Raw genomic sequence first — 22,510 nt, 5'->3', positions numbered from 1 at the left:
TACTCTGAGCACAATGTATAATTGAGAAAGCCGCTGGGCCACATTTAGTGAGCAGTATTGTACTGCCTGTAGTGCCTCCTCCCATTGCTCATCCTCAAATGTACCACAATCCCTCTTCCATTTATTTAGTGCCGTCTGCGGGAATCCCCCGAGGCAGGCAGTTAGGACCATAGAGTAAGTTCTGGAAATAAAGCCCTGGAACTGTGTTACGTTAGCCATAGATCAGAAGATAGGGGTCGGTGAAAGAGCCCACGGGTTGCCCCCCACCTGTGCCTTCACTGCATGTTGCAGTTGTAGGTAGTAGAAAGCATGGACTGCGGTAGATGAAATCTCTCCCTCAAATCGGGGAAGGGAGTCAACCTCCCTGCTGTAAAAATTTGTCCCAAATACGTAACCCCGTGTCTCCTCCACCGAGCACCACAATCCAGCAGTAGTAGCTCTTCATAGTGCCCATTCTCCCATATTGGGCTGTACTCAGTGAAGCCCTCCACCGCCTGTAGTTGTCGTAGTTTATTCCAGATTTTCTGCATAAGAGCATAGGTGGGCAATCGTTTGTTTGATTTTGCGTAGGCCAAGGCCTCCATTCCCGAGGGTACATCACCGTGGCCGGAGGCCAGGCACATCAGAGCCTTAATTGGGTCCAAGCATGTGGTCTCCCCCTCTCCCCCCCTGCATAGCCCTGGCTATATGCTGTGCCTGTGCTGCCAGGTAGTAGGCCCAAGGATTAGGGAGGGCGAAGCCCCCTGCCTCCTTCGACCTTTGTAGTTGTTCTAGTTTAATCCGTGGGGGTCTATCTAACCAAATAAAACTCTAAAAATTGAGTTAATAATATGAAAGAACTTCAGAGGGATTACCATAGGGGTATTGTGCAGAATATATAGAAGTTGGTGCATAAAGATAATCTTTATCAAGTTGACTCTTCCGACCAGTGAAATCTTAAGACGGGACCAAATTTTAGTTTTGTTTCGAATTCTATTTAATAGAGGGGTTAGGTTAAGGGAAATATAGTCAAGAGGTTCCGACGTTACCTGTATACCCAGGTACTTCATACCCGTGGACACACCGGCACACCATGTATTATCCGACCTTCACTGTCCGGATTGGCATCCAGTAGCAGCAGGGAGAATTTGGTCCAGTTTATAGTCAGTCCTGAATAAACACCAAACTTTCCTATTGTCTCCATAGCCTCCCGCAGGGAGTCAGATGTGTCTCCCAGAAGTAGCATGGTATCGTCTGCGTATAGCATGATTTTTTCCTGAAATCTCCCATACTGGAAGCCTCGTATCCTCTGATTTGCTCTAATTAAGGATGCCATGGGTTTGATGGCCACAGCAAAAAGGAGGGGCGACAGTGGGCACCCTTGCCGAGTGCCCCTGTGCAGGGTGAATGGGGCGGAAATGTGTCCCGCCTCTCTGATAGTCGCCCGAGGTGAGCAGTATAATAGCTTCACCCATGACAAAAACCCTTCGCCGAAGCCAAACTTACCCATGACAGCCCATAAATATTCCCACTCCACGCTGTCAAACACTTTGTGGGCGTCCAGAGAGAGCAAGGCCCTGTCACCCACATTCTCTCCCTGTGTTTGAAGATTTAGGTAAAGCCTATGGAGGTTAATGGCTGTAGACTTTTGGGGCATAAAACCTGCCTGGTCCGAGTGTATGATGGAGGAGATAACTCCATTCAGTCTCAGGGCCAAAACCTTGGCCAGAAGTTTAATATCACTCTGTAAAAGTGATATCGGTCTATATGAACCAGGGTCTAAGGGGTCTTTGCCTGGTTTTAGGAGGAGAACAATGTTAGCCCTGGTCATGGAGTCAGGCAGGCTCTGGCATTCCCTTGCGTAGTTAAGAACCCCCAGCAGGCGAGGCAGAATTGCCTCCCCCTATTGTTTGAAGATCTCCATTGGGAGACCGTCGTCCCCTGAAGCCTTTGAGTTCGGAAAGAGGCTAAGAGCCCCTTGCAGTTCCTCCAGACTATTGGGGAGTCCAGGAGTGCTCTGTGAGAGTCAGAAAGTTTAGGCACTTCAATTCCCTGCAGGTAATCCCTTAAGTCAGTGGTCAAATAAGCCGCCCTGGATTTGTACAAATCAGAGTAAAACCTCACCAGTTCTGCCATAACCTGAGTTTGGGTGTTTACCAGGCTCCCCCCCTCAGTGCGCAACGCTCCAATAGACAGAGACATCTGGGAGACCTTAACAATTTTGGCCAAAAGGCGGCCCGTTTGCTCTCCCTCCTCATAGAAGGCCTGCTTGTTGAAAAATCTTTTCCTGTCAGCTGCCTTCCTGGAAATCTGGGTAACCGCCTCCTGCGCAGCGAGCCACACCACCCTAGCTGCCTCAGAGGGGTCAACAATGTATTCTGCCTCTAGTCGGCTTACCAGTCGTTCCGTCTGCTCCCTGATAGCATGTGATTTAGATTTAATTTCCGCCACCTCATTGATCATGAGTCCCCTGAGATACGCTTTAAAGGTGTCCCATGCAAGCCCTAAATCAGAGTGGTCCTCATGCTGTCTCCAAAACTCAGAGATCTCAGTCAACACCCTGCCATGAGAAGGAAATAGATTAAGCCAAAACGCATTGCGTTTCAATGGTGCCCTCGGCAAATCCGTGGCCGGCTTGACAAACAAGGAAACCAATAGGGGCAAATGATCCGATATACCCCTCACCAGATATTTAATATCCTCCAATAAATGTGTCGCTTGAGGTGAGCAGAGACACAGATCAATTCTCGACAGGGAGAGGTGGGTCTTCGAGAAACAAGAAAATTGTTTCTGTAGTGGGTTACGATTGCGCCACGGATCAGCCCAGCCAAACTCCTCCGTAAACTTCCGCAGTGCCGTTCGAGCCCTCGTGCTGGAAGCCGCCGGAGGCGGATGCTTATCCATAACTGGATCCATGAAGCAATTGAAGTCTCCCACAATAATAAAGGGTACAGCCGAGTGGCCCAATTGATACGTCAGCAGGACCCTCATCACCTCTGTCGTGAAAGGAGGCAGCACATATATAGCAGCAATTATACAATGCAATTGGTAAATTTTACACAGTAGTATCACATATCGTCCCTCAGTATCTATCAATTTGTCCAACAGTTGAAAATCTATGGCCCGATGCACCAGCACACTCAACCCCCTGGAATAAGAGGTGTGAGTGGAATGGAGTGCACTACCCACCCAGGAAAATCCCAGGCAGGAGATCGTCTCCAACACCAAGTGAGTCTCCTGCAGTGCATAAATGGCAGGGGCGTATTTCTTAAGGATGGTGGTTACCATGGATCGTTTCAGAGGATTCTGAACGCCCCTAATGTTCCAAGACAACAGAGATACAGTACTCATTAAGATAATCACTCATAGACATAATAGGGTAAGGCATTGTGTGTACCCTAGACGCTTTAGGGTGTGCATACGTGTGGGGAGCCAAGTGTGACAAAATCGTGATACCCGAGTTCAAATTAAAGGAGTCCGCTGTGGCATGAAAGGCGAAACAGCATATAATACAGTTCCTCCTGTACGCCTGCCGGTTCCTACTCAAGCTGAAGCTGCGACAATAACGAATAAAAAAAATAAGAATCATAACTGCTAAACAAAAAATCTTCCAGTCCCCGTGGGTGCTTAGAGGGTGACACCCTCCAAAGAGTGAGAGTGGTCCCTCCAGCCGACAGAATAGGGGGTAGGTGACATTCAGTTGAATTGGGGAAAACCGAGATAAGGAGTATAAAAAGAAACGTGGGTTGAATATACCCAAAACTCCAAATGTCTCTTTAGTTAAACTACTAAATGTTCCAATCCAAAGTGCTACTTAACTGTATTCAAGTTAACTTCACTTGCTCTCATCGCTTGTGGAATAACAGTAGGTAATGGCTTCCCATTGCTGCATTTCTTCCCGCTTGTCTGATAATGTGTTCATTGGCATCCAACCACGCGGACGCCTCGGCAGCCGCCTCAAAAAAGTGGGATTGGCCCCCCGCCGTAATCCACAGTGTCGCTGGGAACAACATGGCGTATGACGCTGTCAGAAAAACCCTTCCCGCAGACATCCGAGGGGTGTAAAGCTCAGAAGAATACCTGTGCGCAAGAAGAGCGATAATGCGATCGGCGGTGCGCGCACGCGGCCGTTTTGACGGCAATTGGCGCTATTTAAAGGGGATCTTTGCTTTGCTGCCTTACTGCCCGATCAACAGCGTTCCTGTGTGCTCTGCTACCCTGCATCTGAACTTACCTGGTCTGTATTGAACTTGGCCTGTTTCTGACTTCTCTGCTTGCTGCCTGCCCCCGACCTTGGCTTCCGAACCTGACTATTCTCCTGGACTTCGTTTTGGTACCTGATCTGCTCGCCTGTGCTTGACCTGGACTGTTTTACTACTTTGCTACCTGCCAGTCACCTGTCTACTGTTGCTGGACTACAGAACACCTCCCGGTTGTCCACCATACCCGGCTGGTGCCTTCCGCTGTATTCCGTTACCTCCTACATCCTGCTGCTGGACTACAGGACTCCTCCCGTTGACCGCTGTATCCTGCTGTCACCTGCATCCTGCTGCTGGACTACAGGACTCCTCCCTGTTGTCAGCCGCATCCTGCCCACGGTCTGCACCCTACCACTGGGCTACAAGGCACATCCCTGCTGTCCGTTACTTCCGGCTGGAACCACCTGCAGCGTCCTGCTATCATCTGCATCCTGCGGCTGGACTACAGGACACCTCCCCACTACCAACGATCTCCTGCCCTTTACACCGGCCATCCAGTCAGGCGCTTGTGCTCCTTTGTGCTCCCGAGCCCCTGTCATCTCTATCAGGGCCTCCCGAGTCAGAGGTTTACGAGAGGCCGCTCCCTGCACTCCAGGCTCTGCCTTAAGGTATGTGATAGTCGCTCTAAGCCTTTGCAGTCATTTTTTAACATCAGTGAATCTTGCTCTGCGCTTCTGTATCTCCGCTGAGTAGTCAGGATAGAATGAGATGCGTGCCCCGTTATATTGGACATTGCGTCGCTCTCTTGCCTGGCGCAGCACTATTTTTTTATCCTTAAAGTTAAGTAACCTGGCTATCATAGTGCGGGTTGGGTGCCCTGGTGGAAGGGGCCTGGGCGGTACCCTGTGCGCGCGTTCAACCGAGTACAATGGGGTGAACACATCTTTCCCAAACACCTCCAATAGCCATTGTTCAACAAAGTCTGTGGGGTCCCTACCCTCCGTCTTCTCGGGGAGCCCCACAATATGGATATTATTCTGTCTCAAGCGATTTTCAATTTCGTCAGATTTAAGTTCATTTGCTCTAGCAATCCTGGTTGTAATTTGCGTATCTCTCAGCAGGGGTGTCAGCTTGTCCTCTATCTCACTGATGCGGCCTTCCGCCGCGGTAGTACGCTCCCTCATTTTCTGTAGATCATGCCTAATAAACCCCAGTTCTTCCTTCAGACCACCCAACTGATCCTGCAGAGTATGAACTGAAGCTGTGTATCGCTGTACTGCCCTTAGTATGTCTGCTAGAGAAGGCTGAACTGCTTCCTCTCCCTCATCCTCCTCCTCCATGTCAGGGAGGTTCTGGCTGGGGGACGCTGCAGGGCCTTGTGCGTGACTCCCCTCCTCCTGCTGTGTGTGAAACACCGCAGGGGTGGCAGACATGTCCTCCCCACTCCCCTGGGCCGTCTGGGGCACTATTTTCTGAGCGTAGTATAGCATGTCCCTCGGGGGGTCTTTCACTGTACTTGTAGGGGTCTTAGGAGCCTTACCAGAATCTTTATGCTTCTCCTTGCCACGAGCACGCTGTGAGAGAGGAGCTGCGGCGCCATGTTGGGAATCTGGCGTCCCGGCCTCCGCGTGTTTTTCGGGTCATCATGATCTCCACAGACCTTGGCAGCGACTCCAGGCACACCAGTGGGGACCCCTGTGCTGAGTTCAGCCTGATTTCGGGTGTTTTAGCTGGCTGGGAAGTGGATTGTTGCAGGATCAGTGCGGGAGCTCCGTGATGCACGTCCTCTCACATGCCGGTCTCGGCCACGCCCCCCCCCCCCCCCCCCATTACATATTCTTACCATAACAAGGTAGAGAGGCCCACTGGTCACACCATGGTGATATCCAGAACAAACACTTTAGACAATAAAGCCTTTTCTATTTACTCTACCACAAACACTCTTAAATAATAATAAGAAAATAAAAAGGTTTTTATTTTTAAGTAAAATGCAACTTAAATAGGATCACTGTAAAAAAATTAAAAAATAAATAAAAATAAAACACAACACTTCCTTCAGTTTGTGCAATACAGGCCAAATGACAGGTGCCAACTGATAGGCATCAGATAGCAGGACATGAGACAGATACAATGTCGTTTTCTGTGTGGTTCCTGTGGGTGCAGACCAAATTTAGTGGCATTCGTATGCATTGGCTAACTTAAAGCGGAAGTAAACCCATCCATAAAACAGTTTCATTTCTGGCACGTGCTGGGAATGTAACCCTCCCATTGGCTGTGCTCTCAACCAAACGCTCAAACCATCCAATGGCTGGTGTCATAACTGATCACATGTGCAGCATCATGGCAGTTGTAGGTTAAACAAAACGGCATTGGCCGAAACCGATGGGGGGGGGGGGGGGGGTTACTTGCATTTTAACTAGAATGCAAGAATTTGTTTGTTCTCTCCCCCTCTCCCTCCATTTTAAAAAAAGGTCACATGAAGCTTATACTTTGAAAAAAATGCTATGCAATTTTTTTTTATTATTTTTTTGTTATACAAGGACAAAAATGGACAAAACATGAAAATGCACTTTTGGCTATTTTACACATTTACAACGGTTTTTAAAACGTACCTTTAACTTAGAAATAAAAAAAATAAACACATTGCCCGATATGCTTCTTTACAGCAATACTCAAATTCGATCCGGAGCTTACCCTCAACAGAAAGAAGCTCGCCCATTAAATGTCACTCCTTCTCCTGAACTGAATGACGGCCAGCATCATTCAAGTCCCTTCCCGTGAGCCTAGGCAGTCATGGACACACTCCCCTGCGGTTGCGTCACCAAAGCAGTCTGGACTCACTACTGCTGCACAGAACAGCTTTGAAAAAAAAAATAATAATAATTAAAAAAAAAAAGGTTATGCGAGTCCCAATCTGTACAGGAATAAAGTCCACCCGCCCACTATCACTGCCAGACAGGAGTAGCAAGGACCAGTGATGTCACTGGACAGAAGACAACTGGAACTTTAGTGAAACGTTTTTTTAAATGGGTGAACAGGCAGGAATTGTAACCATGTCCAATTTTGCCACTTTAAAAATCAGTATTTTATGCTAAAATATTACTTAGTACGCCCAAACATAATAGATTTCTAGGGACCCTAGAGAATAAAGTGGAGATCGTTGCACCGTATTTGCGCAGTGGCCTTACAAAACGCAATTGTTTTGGAAAGAATACACTTTTTTAATTTAAAAAAAAATAAACAGCAACGTTAGCCCAATGTTTTTTCTATAATGTTAAAGATGTTGCACCGAGTAAATTGATACCAAACACGTCATTCTTCAAAATTGCACACACTCATGGAATGGCGACAAACTTTGGTACTTAAAAAAAAATCTCCATAGGCAACAATTTAAAAAAATTGTATCCAGGTTACCAGTTTAGCATTACAGAGAAGGTTTGGGCTAGAATTTTTGCTCCAACGATACCTTACATGTGTGGTTTAAACACTGCATTCACTTCTGAGCCTGAGCTTAGAGGGAAGGGGCACTTTAAAAAAAAAAAAAATTCTTCTTCATTTAACTTTTTTTTTTCCTCCCACTGTCCCTTTGAAGGAAAAGAAAAAAAAGTTTTGATTTCTTGTATTCCTATTAAAAAAAGGAAAGTAAACATCCCTTTTAATAGAAATAAACAGGACAGGTCATCTTTAATGTGTGATCTGGGTTACATTTACACTTAAAAGCAATGAAGAAATCAAAAAAATAATTAAATTTTATTTATCAAAAAATAAATAAAAAATGGGCCCTTTAGGGACGGAGGGCAGAAGTGACCTTTGACATCACTCCGATCCTCCAAAGGGCATAGAGCCGAGTGGGGGCCAACTTGACACCGGACCCTGGAAGTGGCAGAAACGACCAGGAAGCGATGGTGGGTGGGTGGTGATAAAGGTGATCCCGTGGCGAATCTGCCGCTGGGACCACTTCTGTGAAAGAGAATCACTGCCCGCTGTTAAATATACTGGGGTTATGCCAGCTATCTGCTGCCATAACAACATCAAAGCGGCGATGTATAGCAAAAATGGGCGGTCCGGAAGTGGTTAATGCAGAAGAGACATGCTTTGGCTCTAATGCATTAAAGTTAGTTACCCACCTGTCCGCCCTTGTACAGAGAGTCATGCATGGGCATTCAACAATGCCGAATGTGACTGAATGCACGGGAGTGACATCATCCCACCCAGCCAATGACAGTGGCCGTCGACTGAGACCCAGAAAGATGTCGGCGGCCAGACGTGGAGATCAGGAACAGCCCATCGCTGGAGGAGAGGGGAGTATAGGCAATAGGCAGCCAATGGGGGGTGTTTACATGCCACAGTCGTGATGCTTCACGTCTTTGGCAAAGTTTACAGGACATGTAGGCCCACTGAAGGCTACGCATTCAAGCAAAGGGGTAAGTGACGCAAACGCCTGCACACTTGTCAGCAAAATGGGGTTAAATCTAGCAGTGAGGAGGAAGCGATGAGACACCTCACCTCCGGTCAGTTCAGACTTAGAAATGGTTCCTGCACTAAAACACAATTTGCATTGACTTCTATTAAAGTTAGTCGTATGCAAGCCGCAATGAAGTCGCGCAGGGATGTCGGTTCCAAAGTCACGCAACTTTGAAGCCAGGGCAGGGCGAACCAGGACAAAAATCTAAATTAAAGAGAACCTCCCCCCAAAAAAATACTGCAGCTGCTGACTTTTAATAGGACACTGCCCTTGGGTCCAGCGATGTCCTCACTCGAGCCGATTCTTCAATCGGCTTGGGGTACAGGCGCTGGCATTTTAAGAAAGGGGAAACTGGCAGTGAAGCCTTGCAGCTTCACAGCTGGCTTCCTGTTGTGGATGCGCAAGCCAAGCTGCACTTTGTGACTGGTCCCCCAGTCTTCTGGGACCTGTGATGTGTCCCAGAAGGCTGCAGTGGAAGAAGGGGGTGAAATGGGGGGCAAACTTTTGCTTGGATCTCCACTGTGATCCATAAAAGTGGGGGAACAGGTACCTGTCAAAACCAGGTACCAACTCCCCCACCCAAAAAAGTGCCTAATGTGAAGTAGGAGGTGGGAGGAGGAGGAACGGAACTTCCTTTTTGGGTGAAGTTCCCTTGTAACTCAAAAGCTCATGACTTCTAAACACTGTACTCCTTTCTTGGTGCACTGAGAGGCACAGTGCCACCTGGTGGCTGGAGAGTCTAACAAAAGTTCCAGCCTGTGATTACCTTGGTTGGCAGTCTTGAAGCTATCCCAAGCGTATCTGGATTCAGTAATGATACAATGTTTAAGTTTTGAAACTTTGTACAAAGAGCCAAGTGCAATCACTGTATGGACACCATAAGATAAGCACAGTGCTCAGAAACATGTCAGTGTGTACACCTCCCACAAAGCCAGCCAACTGTACACCTCGTCAGCTGTGTTCCACCAAATCACTGGACAACTCTTCCTCGGCATCCGGACTGGTTGGAGATTCGGCACGCCCGAGTACATGCTCCTCTCTCCAGGATGTGCCTTTGTTTGCTCCCTGATAAATCTTCCTCCACAAAGAGTCCATTTTGTCCAGGTGGACCCTCTGGTGTCGTATAAGGGAGGAATGCTGGGTGAAGCTCTTGCCGCACTGGACGCAGGAGTACGGTCGGTAGCCTGTGTGGATCTGTTGGTGGGCCTTCAGGTTGGAGATCTTGCTGAACCCCTTCTGGCAGACATCACAGACGTATGGTTTTTCCCCGCTGTGGATCTTCTGGTGCCCTGTGAGGTGGGAGTGCTCGCTAAAGGACTTGCCGCATTCAGTGCACTTGTACGGCCGCTCCCCGGTGTGTGTGCGGACATGATTGCTCAGGTGCCCCTTCTGGCTGAAGGTCTTCTCGCACTGCGCACACTGGTACGGGCGGGCGCCTGAGTGCTTGCGGCGGTGGCGCACCAAGCTGGAGTGCTGGCTAAAGCAGAGGTCACACTCGGGGCACTTGTAAGGCTTCTCCCCGGTGTGAATTCGCTGGTGGACAATGAGGTTGGAGTTCTCGCTGAAGCTCTTGTCGCAGGCGTCGCACTTATAGCGCTTCTCACCCGAGTGGACCCTCAGGTGGACAGTGAGGTGGGAGTTCTCACTGAAGGCTTTGTGGCACTCTGGGCATTGGAAGGGGCGTTCTCCCGTGTGAGTTCTCCTGTGGGCCTTCAGGTGGGAGTTTCTGGTGAAACCTTTGCCACACTCGCTGCAGCGATATCGCTTCTCGCCCATCAGCATAAGCCGCTGCTTGCTGTGGGTGCTATAGTTGTCGTAGAAGCCTCGGTCAAACTCGCTCCGGTTTGGCCTTTGGTAGTCCTTCATGAGGAGCATGGGGTGAGTGAAGCTATTCAGGTACTTCTCTAGCTCCAGCGAGTTCTCCAGAGCGTATTCCTGGGTCAGGGCCCGGTTAAGGGCGATGCCGGCATTAGGAAACAGCAACATGCCATCGTCTCCAATGGGTGGAATGTCCGGTCTGTGATCGTTTTCCGAGTCTGCAGAGTACAAAAGCATCATAGTCACTGATCAAATATACAAGGGAGTCACCCATCCTCAGGAGGGAGAACGGTTTTCATATACACTTAACAAATTTTAACGCTACATACCCCTTTGGAGAAATGGGGCCTTAAAGATAACCTGTGTTTTGCCCATTCAGGAAAAATCAACAGGATGACGTTTCCTTTAAAGTGATTGTAAAAGGCAGAAGGTTTTTTTTTTTAACTCAATTGCATTAGGATATAAAAAATAAACAAAAAACAAACACACAAAGCCTTCTGTGTGAAGCAGCCTTCCTAAATACTTACCTGAGCCCCATCTCGATCCAGCGATGTTGCACAAGAGACTCAGCTGTCTGGGACTTTCCCTCCTGATTGGCTCAGACACAGCACCGTTGGTGCCCGCTGTCGTCAGTGAGCGCCGTTGGCTCCCGCTGTCGTCAGTGAGCGCCGTTGGCTCCCGCTGTCGTCAGTGAGCGCCGTTGGCTCCCGCTGTCGTCAGTGAGCGCCGTTGGCTCCCGCTGTCGTCAGTGAGCGCCGTTGGCTCCCGCTGTCGTCAGTGAGCGCCGTTGGCTCCCGCTGTCGTCAGTGAGCGCCGTTGGCTCCCGCTGTCGTCAGTGAGCGCCATTGGCTCCCGCTGTCGTCAGTGAGCGCCATTGGCTCCCGCTGTCGTCAGTGAGCGCCATTGGCTCCCGCTCTCGCCAGTGAAGAGAAAGATGGAGCAGGGGTCAAGCCACGGCTCAGTGTCTGAATGGACACACGGAGCAGCGGCTCGGCTAGAGTGCCCCCATAACAAGTTGCTTGCGGTGGGGGCACTCGGCAGAAAGGGAGGAGCCAGGAGTGCCGGTGATGTGTCAAATACTGTCCCCCATCGGATAGTGTCCGCCCCGTACTTTGCTTGCGCAGTACAGAGGACAAGGAGACACCGAAAGTCTCCGAAGATGAACGGCACCTGCGCTGTGAGTCCAGGTGCAAGCTCCACCATCCAAGTGGAGTTAGAATAAAAAATAGCCGAGCAAAGCGAGGCCGTGCCCGAAGCATGACGGGCGAAGCGAGCCCGTGAGGGGCCCTCTTACTAAGTGCTACCGTATTGTCCACTTGGATGGTGGGGCTTCAACCTGGACTCCGTTGATCTTTGGAGACTTTCGGAGTCTCCTTGTTCTCTGTACTGCACAGGCTCTACACCTGCACACTACGGGGCGGACACTATATGATGGGGGGGGGGGGAGACACTTTTTGGCAGAACACCGGCGATGGACTGGAAAAGAGGAGGATTTGGGCTGCTCTGTGCAAAACCACTACACAGAGCAGGTAAGTATAACAGGTTTGTTATATTGAAAAAATAAAAAGAAGGAGCGAAACTTTAGCATCACGTTAACTAGTTCAGCATTAGAGCAATTTTCTTAATTTTTTTGTACACAAAAATCTTCAATTTTCAATAAATGAGATTATTAAACCCCCCCCCCGGACATTAATCTTGTCTGAAAGCAGAGGCCCTGTAGAATAAAAAGTTGATAGTTGCAATTTCTTTTATGTTTATCAAATGCACATTTGCAGGTAAAAATATAATAGAATACAATTTTTGTGCAAACGCACACAATATAAATACCCCTTTTTTTGGTAAAAAGATGAGGTCGCCTAGAAGAAATAGATACCACACATGTCAAGTCTTAAAGCGTGCGTCTTGTGATATTGCAAAACATTCATTTGAGCACAAGAGCTGATGGTTAACTCTAAAACTGATGAGCTGTAAAAGCTTTTAAAGCATCCCCTATGGAGATTTTTGCGTGCAGAGTTTTTGTCTCTGACATTTGTAGGGATACGTTACACGAGTGGTGCGAACGCGGTACAGGGGGTAGGGGGATTAAATGTCACTACCAGTGACCAGAAGTATGTGAGGGGAGGCATTAATAGTACTGATAGGCCGCGTACACACGGGCGGACTGTTCGCCCAACCCTGTCCGCTGAACAGTGTTTGGGCGGACAGTCCGCTCGTGTGTGGGCTTTCAGCGGACAGTTTCAGCGGACAGTTGGACGGACAAAGTCTTTCGGAAATTCCGAAAAACTGTCCGCTGAAACTATGTTTGAGCGAACAGTCCGCCCGTGTGTGGGGCTGTCCGCTGTACTTTCGAAATGAGCGGACTGTTCCCGCTCGGAAAGTCCGCCCATTTCGAGCGCGTGTACAGGTAGGCGGGGCCCGCGAAGGAGACGTCGCGGGCTCCGCCGCCTGGAATGGGCTTAAAGGGGAACCCCAACGCCGAAAAAAATCGGCGTGGGGGTTCCCCCAAAGTCCACACCAGACCCTTGTCCGAGCACGCTACCCGGCCGGCCAGGAAAGGGGGGCGAGCGAGCGCGCCCCCCCTCCTGAGCCGTACCAGGCCGCGTGCCCTCAACATGGGGGGTGCCTTGGGGAAGGGGGGGCCGCGCGGCCCCCCCACCCCAAAGCACCTTGTCCCCATGTTGATGAGGACAAGGGCCTCTTCCCGACAACCCTGGCCGTTGGTTGTCGGGGTCTGCGGGCGGGGGGCTTATCGGAATCCGGGAGCCCCCTTTAAGAAGGGGGCCCCCGGATACCGGCCCCCCACCCTATGTGAATGAGTATGGGGTACAATGTACCCCTACCCATTCACCTGTGAAATAAAGTACAAAAAAAAACACAACACATGGAAAAAGTATTTTATTGCACAGCTCCGGGGGGTCTTCCGTCTTCGGGGGTCTTCTCGCCGGACTCCTCCGCTATGTGTGTGTAGCTCTTTTACTAGCGGAGGAGTCCGGCTTTCTTCCTCCCCGCCGCCGGCCTCTTCTCCCGACTTCGGGGGTCTTGTCCCCCTCTTCGGTTCTTCTGCCGGGCCACCGCGCCTTCTTGTAGCTCTTTTACAGGCGGTGGCCCGGTCTTCTGTCGCCGCTGCCTTCCGTTCTTCTGTCGCCGCCTTCGGTTCTTCTGCCGGGCCACCGCGCCTTCTTGTAGCTCTTTTACAGGCGGTGGCCCGGTCTTCTGTCGCCGCTGTCGTCGCCGCCGCCGCCTTCCGTTCTTGTTCTTCTTCTTGTTCTTCTTCTTCTTCTCCTGGAGATGTTGACTCGACGAGCTCTCCGGCCGGAATGCCAGGGCCGCGCTGTGCGGTCACTTATATAGTGACAATGGGGCGGTGTCACATGGTATATGTCACATGGTGACCCCGCCCCCTTACGATGTCATAGTCCCCATGTGACATCAACCCATGTGACCAACCCATGTGACATATACCATGTGACACCGCCCCATTGTCACTATATAAGTGACCGCACAGCGCGGCCCTGGCATTCCGGCCGGAGAGCTCGTCGAGTCAACATCTCCAGGAGAAGAAGAAGAAGAACAAGAAGAAGAACAAGAACGGAAGGCGGCGGCGGCGGCGACGACAGCGGCGACAGAAGACCGGGCCACCGCCTGTAAAAGAGCTACAAGAAGGCGCGGTGGCCCGGCAGAAGAACCGAAGGCGGCGACAGAAGAACGGAAGGCAGCGGCGACAGAAGACCGGGCCACCGCCTGTAAAAGAGCTACAAGAAGGCGCGGTGGCCCGGCAGAAGAACCGAAGAGGGGGACAAGACCCCCGAAGTCGGGAGAAGAGGCCGGCGGCGGGGAGGAAGAAAGCCGGACTCCTCCGCTAGTAAAAGAGCTACACACACATAGCGGAGGAGTCCGGCGAGAAGACCCCCGAAGACGGAAGACCCCCCGGAGCTGTGCAATAAAATACTTTTTCCATGTGTTGTGTTTTTTTTTGTACTTTATTTCACAGGTGAATGGGTAGGGGTACATTGTACCCCATACTCATTCACATAGGGTGGGGGGCCGGTATCCGGGGGCCCCCTTCTTAAAGGGGGCTCCCGGATTCCGATAAGCCCCCCGCCCGCAGACCCCGACAACCAACGGCCAGGGTTGTCGGGAAGAGGCCCTTGTCCTCATCAACATGGGGACAAGGTGCTTTGGGGTGGGGGGGCCGCGCGGCCCCCCCTTCCCCAAGGCACCCCCCATGTTGAGGGCACGCGGCCTGGTACGGCTCAGGAGGGGGGGCGCGCTCGCTCGCCCCCCTTTCCTGGCCGGCCGGGTAGCGTGCTCGGACAAGGGTCTGGTGTGGACTTTGGGGGAACCCCCACGCCGATTTTTTTCGGCGTTGGGGTTCCCCTTTAAGCCCATTCCAGGCGGCGGAGCCCGCGACGTCTCCTTCGCGGGCCCCGCCTACCTGTACACGCGCTCGAAATGGGCGGATTTGCCTCCTCCTTACGTGGGCGAGTCCGTTCATTTCAAAAGTTGAGCGAACTGTTTGGCAAACAGTTTGCTGAAACAGTCCGCTCGTGTGTGGGCAAGTCCGCTCATGCAAATTTTGAGCGGACTGTTTGCCGAAACTGTTTGACGAACAAGGTTGGGCGAAAAGTCCGCGCGTGTGTACGCGGCCATACAAGTGCTTTATTGCAACTACAGACACCAATTTTTTTATTTTTTTTCCCTCTCTGATACCAGTGTTGAGAGTAATTATATTGCATCCACCGACGCCAATGCTGGGCGGGGTATTATTGCATCCACCGATGCCAATGCTGGGGGGGTGTATTATTGCATCCACCAAAGCCAATGCTGGGGGGGGGGGTATTATTGCATCCACCGACGCCAATGCTGGGGGGGGGGTATTATTGCATCCACCGACGCCAATGCTGGGGGGGGTATTATTGCATCCACCGATGCCAATGCTGGGGGGGGTATTATTGCATCCACCGATGCCAATGCTGGGGGGGTGTATTATTGCATCCACCAATGCCAATGCTGGGGGGGGGGTATTATTGCATCCACCGACGCCAATGCTGGGGGGGGTATTATTGCATCCACCGATGCCAATGCTGGGGGGGTGTATTATTGCATCCACCAACGCCAATGCTGGGGGGGGGGTATTATTGCATCCACCGACGCCAATGCTGGGGGGGGGGGGGGTATTATTGCATCCACCGACGCCAATGCTGGGGGGGGTATTATTGCATCCACCGATGCCAATGCTGGGGGGGTGTATTATTGCATCCACCGACGCCAATGCTAGGGGGGGGGTATTATTGCATCCACCGACGCCAATGCTGGGGGGGGTATTATTGCATCCACCGATGCCAATGCTGGGGGGGTGTATTATTGCATCCACCGATGCCAATGCTGGGGGGGTGTATTATTGCATCCACCGATGCCAATGCTGGGGGGGTGTATTATTGCATCCACCGATGCCAATGCTGGGGGGGTGTATTATTGCATCCACCGATGCCAATGCTGGGGGGGTGTATTATTGCATCCACCGATGCCAATGCTGGGGGGGGTGTATTATTGCATCCACTGACGCCAATGCTGGGGGGGTATTATTGCATCCACCGATGCCAATGCTGGGGGGGTGTATTATTGCATCCACCGATGCCAATGCTGGGGGGGGGGGTATTATTGCATCCACCGACGCCAATGCTGGGGGGGGTATTATTGCATCCACCGATACCAATGCTGGGGGGGTGTATTATTGCATCCACCGACGCCAATGCTAGGGGGGGGGTATTATTGCATCCACCGACGCCAATGCTGGGGGGTGTATTATTGCATCCACCGATGCCAATGCTGGGGGGGTGTATTATTGCATCCACCGATGCCAATGCTGGGGGGGTGTATTATTGCATCCACCGATGCCAATGCTGGGGGGGTGTATTATTGCATCCACCGATGCCAATGCTGGGGGGGTGTATTATTGCATCCACCGATGCCAATGCTGGGGGGGTATTATTGCATCCACCGATGCAAATGCTGGGGGGGTATTATTGCATCCACCGACGCCAATGCTGGGTGGGGGGTATTATTGCATCCACCGACGCCAATGCTGGGGGGGTATTATTGCATCCCCCGACGCCAATGCTGGGGGGGTGTATTATTGCATCCACCGACGCCAATGCTGGGGGGGTATTATTGCATCCACCGATGCCAATGCTGGGGGGGTGTATTATTGCATCCACCGACGCCAATGCTGGGTGGGGGGTATTATTGCATCCACCGACGCCAATGCTGAGGGGGTATTATTGCATCCCCCGACGCCAATGCTGGGGGGGGTATTATTGCATCCACCGATGCCAATGCTGGGTGGGGGGTATTATTGCATCCACCGATGCCAATGCTGGGTGGGGGGTATTATTGCATCCCCCGACGCCAATGCTGAGGGGGGTATTAATGCATCCACCGACGCCAATGCTGAGGGGGGTATTAATGCATCCACCGACCCCAATGCTGAGGGGGTATTATTGCATCCACCAACGCCAATGCTGGGGGGGTATTATTGCATCCACCAACGCCAATGCTGGGGGGGTATTATTGCATCCACCAACGCCAATGCTGGGGGGGTATTATTACAGCCGCCGCCAATCCGGGGGGGGGGGGGGTATTATTGCATCCACTGACACCAATCCTGGAGGGGTATTATTGCATCCACTGACGCCAATCCTGGGGGGGTATTATTGCATCCACTGACGCCAATGCCGAGGGGGTATTATTGCATCCACATACACCAATGCTGGGGGGTATTATTGCATCCACTGACGCCAATGTTCGGTTTTTGTACTCCAGCTTCTTCAGTGTGTATTGCAATATACTGCTAAAAATGCAGCAGGACCAACATTTTTTGGGCATTGATGTGCTCTATATCCCATTCATTTTCAATGGGCTTATTAAATCGGATGCGATGCACTTCAGTGCACAAACATTCACTGCTAATGTGTGGCCCCCTTGACATGACGAGGGTTGCCCTCAAAGCCTTCTGTAATTTTCACGTTGATCACCATGCTAGGTATGTTCAATGAGTGAACTGTTAAGCACAAGCTGATGGCTGCGGGGGCATCAGCCTGTGTCTGTTTTGTTCAGCCGACTCCTGGCTTGAAAGTGAAAAGGGATACGGTGGCTGTATGACCACTGATCATTTTTTCAGTGCGGGAGGTGCAGTTTCCCCGCTCCCCCTTTTCGTGGTTCCCAGGCTTTCCTAGAACCAAAACCACCAACTTCAGGATGGAGAGCAGGGCAGACACGTCCATGAAAGAACCCGGACACAATGATTAGTCGCTTCCGGTTTCAGATCCTCCATTCCTTGGCCTGGTACAGCCGGAACGAGACAGATGTAACTGAGCAGATCTGTGCTCGGTTAGGTGCTGTGAAGGGCAGGGAAGACATCGTGGTCTATTAGACCAGCCTTTTTCAACCAGGGTGCCTTGAGGTTTCTTCAGGGGTGCCTTAACAAAATTCCTAAAAAATTTCCCAAAAATTGTATACAAGCCAGCAGGTGGATCAAGCATTCCTTTTTTAGTTACACAAAAGCCACAGGTTTTCATTGTACACCATTATGACCTTCTAGCCACTGTCCTCCTAACAGCCAATGGCATCATCAGTTGATAAGGAGGATATTGGTCGTCTGCATGCCATCATTGTTTGACCCTCCTCTGCCCCTCTCGCTCAGCACTATGGTGACTGATGTCGAGAAATTGGGGGAGAAGAGAAACACTGGCATACTAGTCGGTACCAGTGTGCAAATAAAGTTTTATTTCGAAAGAAGGAAAAGAAAAAAGGGAAAGAAAAAAAAAAGGAAAGAAGCTGCCTAGTAGTTTAACCCTTTCATGACTAAGCTATTTTTGGCATTTGGTGTTTACAAGTTAAAATCCATATTTTTTGCTAGAAAAAATTACTTGGAAACCCCAAACATATATATTTTTTTAGCAGAGACTCTAGAGAATAAAACAGAGATCGTATTTTATGTTACACGGTATTTGCGCAGCGGTGTTTTAAAACGCAACTTTTTGGGAAAAGGGACACTTTCATGAATTTAAGAAAAACGAAACAGTAAAATTAGCCCAATTTTTTTTGCATAATGTGAAAGATAATGTTACCCGAGTGAATAGATACCAAAACATGTCAACTTTATAATCGCACCTAAAAGACCCCCCATCCCTCCTTTACACTTCAATGTATTCAGATCGCCAAAAATGGCGATTCTGAATATTATATATTTTTTTTAAACCGGCGCAATTGGCAGCCAAGTAAAACGGGAAGTGACGTCGTGAATCGGTGCTCCCGATCGAGCGGGAGCACCGGTAACAGCGGCGGGAGGGGGGGGGGGACATCCCCTCCCACTCCTCCGGCATAAAAGTCGAGCGGCTTTTAGCCGCTTCGGTTGTTATGGCTGGATAGCCAATCGTCCGCTGTAAAAAACGGTACCGGGATGATGCCTGCAGGTGCCGGTATACCCCCCGGAAGCCGAGTATGCACATCTGCGTATGCTCGGCGGGAAGGGGATATGTAAACCCCAAGTACTGGCTAACCCAATGTCTCTGCAGTAATGCGTGTGTTACCCCTGTGCTTTACCACAACATACAGCAACCAAGTGCATTGGTGTGACTTGCCGCCATTCATTCTGAGTGAACTCTGCTCATTTTGAATGACGCACGTGCCTTGGCGAGTAATGCAACACAAAACGGTGCACTGCTATTTTTTAGCAGCAGACTGCAACACATTTCAATGCATTTTGGTGCATTGCACTGCATATCTGTCAGCACAGCACACCAACCACTTGCCTGTGTAGAAAATCCAATAGCATAGTAGTGAATCTAAAACCCAGTAGGGGTTAAGAAATTAAGATTGTTATTTATTTGCGTTATCTGCACAAGTGTGAAAACTCCTTGCTGCACTGGCATTTGGAGCTCACATACGTGTGTAATATATATATATATATATATATATATATATATCTTACATACACACTATCTCATAGATGCACACTAGGGATGCACCAAAAATTTCGGCCGCCGAAACATATCGGCCGAAAATGCCCTTTTTGGCAATTTGCCGAAAGGAAAAAAACGGCCGATAATTGAGCCAAAAATGGGACGGGGTCTGGAGGCGGAGCTCCGCCCCCGCCCCTGGTGCCGCCCATGATGGGGGGTGTATAGCGCAGGAGAGCCGCCGCCGTCTGGATGAATAGAGCGCCTGGAACATCACAGCTTTCATTTCAATAGCTGTGTGTTCCCCGTTGCGCGCTGTCACACACAGCCCCTCCCCCTTGTCCGGGGAACTTTGTTAGTCCAGATTGGACGGGTGATCTGTCTATCAAAGTGCCTGGACAAGGGGGAGGGGCTGTGTGTGACAGCGCGCGACGGGGAACACACAGCTATTGAAATTAAAGCTGTGATGTTCCAGGCGCTCTATTCAACCAGACGGCTCTCTTCACTGCACAGGGGCATCACTGGCTGCATCACTGGGGGGCATCGCTGGCTGCATCACTGGGGGGGGCAACACTGGCTGCATCATTGGGGGCAACACTGGCTGCACTTATCTCTTTTATCATGTCGCCAGTCTCTGACCACCTCCTGTACCATGTCGTCAGTCTCTGACCACCTCCTGTACCATGTCGCCAGTCTCTGACCACCTCCTGTACCATGTCGCCAGTCTCTGACCACCTCCTGTACCATATCCCCAGTCTCTGACCACTTCCTGTACCATGTCCCCAGTCTCTGACCACCTCCTGTACCATGTCCCCAGTCTCTGACCACCTCCTGTACCATGTCCCCAGTCTCTGACCACCTCCTGTACCATGTCCCCAGTCTCTGACCACCTCCTGTACCATGTCCTCAGTCTCTGACCACCTCCTGTACCATGTCCCCAGTCTCTGACCACCTCCTGTATAAAATATTTTTTAATAACAGTCATTTTCGGTATTGGTTTTCGGCCTAGTGTATTTTTCATTTTCGGCACCAAAAAACCCATTCGGTGCATCCCCAATACACACATACATGTATGTGACTGTATATGTAATTCTATATCTCTCATACACACACACACACACACACACACACACACACACACTTCTAATAAAACCCTGCATTTCAACCCCCCTGATAAGGGGTATGCTACGTTAACTCAATGCATTCCAACACACGCAAATGCATGTGAATTATGCCCTTTAAGGGAAAGCTTAAAGAAGAACTCCAGGCACGATTGTAAAAATAAAAATAAAAGTCAGCAGCTACAAAAACTGTAGCTGCCTTTTAATAAACAGACAGACATACACCTATCCAGGGATCCAGCATTGTGCTCTCCCGAGCACTTTACTCCACTCCATCTTGGGTTCCCAGCATCTTAACAGCTTGAGGCTTCACAACCAGATACCCCCTGTGCATTGTGAATTTTTCAGCAGTCTTCTGGGACCTGTGCCAGAAGACTGCGGGGGGGGGGGGGGGGGGGGGCAGAACTTCCACTCAGGTTGCCTGTCAAAACCAGGTGCCCACTCACCACACCATTTCTGAAAGAGGACCGGGGGAGGAGGCCTTAAAAGCAGAACTTCCCCTTTTGGCTGAAGCTCTCCTTTAAGTTTGAGCACTAATGTTACTTTCATCCAACTCTGTGGACTACAGAACACCCCTCCCCCCCCTTGTTAGGGAGAAAGTAATATAAAGTAGGTCCAGCAACATCCACACAGCAAGAAGCTTTATGGGCTTGGTTACACTTGTGCTGCTGTGTTGGATTGCTCTTCAGAGGACACTTGACAGGCAGCAAAGAGGCAATGATTTCCGTCTCATCTACTGTTTTAACCCCTAAAAACCTGCACCACTGTGTTGCAACCACATGCATTGCACCCACAATGTTGGCGTTAGTGGATGCAATAATAACCGCCAGCAGTTTGGCGTGGAAAAACTCCTGTGCCCTGACCTCAGCCCTACCGAAAACCTGAGTTGGAACGCCAATTGTGAGCCAGGTCTTCTCATCCAACATCAGTATCTGACCATAAAAATGCTAGGTTGGTTAAATGGGTACAAAATTCCCTACAGGACACTACAAAATCTTGTGGAATGCTTTCCCCCCCCAAAAAATAAGAGGAGGCTGATAATGCTACAAAAGGGAAAGCAACTCTAAGTGGCATATAAGTAAAAAAATAAAAATAAAACCCCACATACAGGTCATACTTCCCTGCTCTGTGCACTGGTTTTGCACAGAGCAGACCTGATCCTCCCCTTTTTGGGTCCCCTGCCAGCACTCCTAGATTCTCCTCTTCAGCCAGTGCCCCCCAATAGCAAGCCACTCAAGGGGGGCACTGGTGTGTGCTCACTCCCGAGCATCCATAAGACACAGAGCTGCAGCTCTCACACACACACACACACACACACACACACACACACACACACTATCTTACTGGTTAGAGAAGGAGCTAGGGTTGCCACCTCATCCCTTTAAACCCAAACACATATGAATTACACAGATTCTGAGGATAAGGCACCAAGTGAGTTTAATTATCATCTTAATCAGCCACAGAACCTGTGTAAATAATATGTGTTTGGGTTTAAAGGGATGCGGTGGCAACTCTAGAGGGAGCTCAGTTCAGTATTGGGGGGGGGGGGGGCGCAGCACTAGACACAGAAGGTTTTTTAAAAATCTTGAGCCTTTAAAATCACTTTAAGACTGATGGTTTTGGAATAGGATATACAACAATCTCATACAGATGAGATGGTCCAGTGTCCACAGACTGTTGTCCATATAAATAATAAATGTTAGCTCTCCTAGGTACTGCTAGGTACTGAACAAAAAAAAAAAAAAAAAATTATAATAATTTATATATATATATATATATATATATATATATATATATATATAAATTATTATAATTTTTTTTTTGTTTTTTGTTCAGTACCTAGCAGTACCTAGGAGAGCTAACTTTTATTATTTATATGGACAACAGTCTGTGGACACTGGACCATCTCATCTGTATGGGATTGTTGTATATCCTATTCCAAAAACCATCAGTATATACACAGCTTTG

The 22,510-nt window shown here is 49.9% G+C and overlaps 1 protein-coding gene across 1 annotated transcript in view; it reads right to left on the bottom strand.

The window, feature by feature from the left end:
• Window positions 1-6,672: 6,672 nt before the first annotated feature.
• Window positions 6,673-22,510, bottom strand: part of LOC143989166 (uncharacterized) — a gene marked incomplete in the record, with an annotated part of 48,586 nt that continues 32,748 nt past the window's right edge. The window contains 1 exon segment of the mRNA XM_077489197.1: window positions 6,673-10,679. Coding sequence (XP_077345323.1) covers window positions 9,595-10,679 — 1,085 coding nt within the window.

This window comes from Lithobates pipiens, unplaced genomic scaffold (genome assembly GCF_037356315.1).
Source record: "Lithobates pipiens isolate NorthernLeopardFrog02 unplaced genomic scaffold, aLitPip1_a1.2 Scaffold_18, whole genome shotgun sequence".
NCBI lineage: Eukaryota > Metazoa > Chordata > Amphibia > Anura > Ranidae > Lithobates > Lithobates pipiens.
Note: the sequence above shows the minus strand (reverse complement) of the source record. Positions and strands in the feature narration are given on the sequence as shown.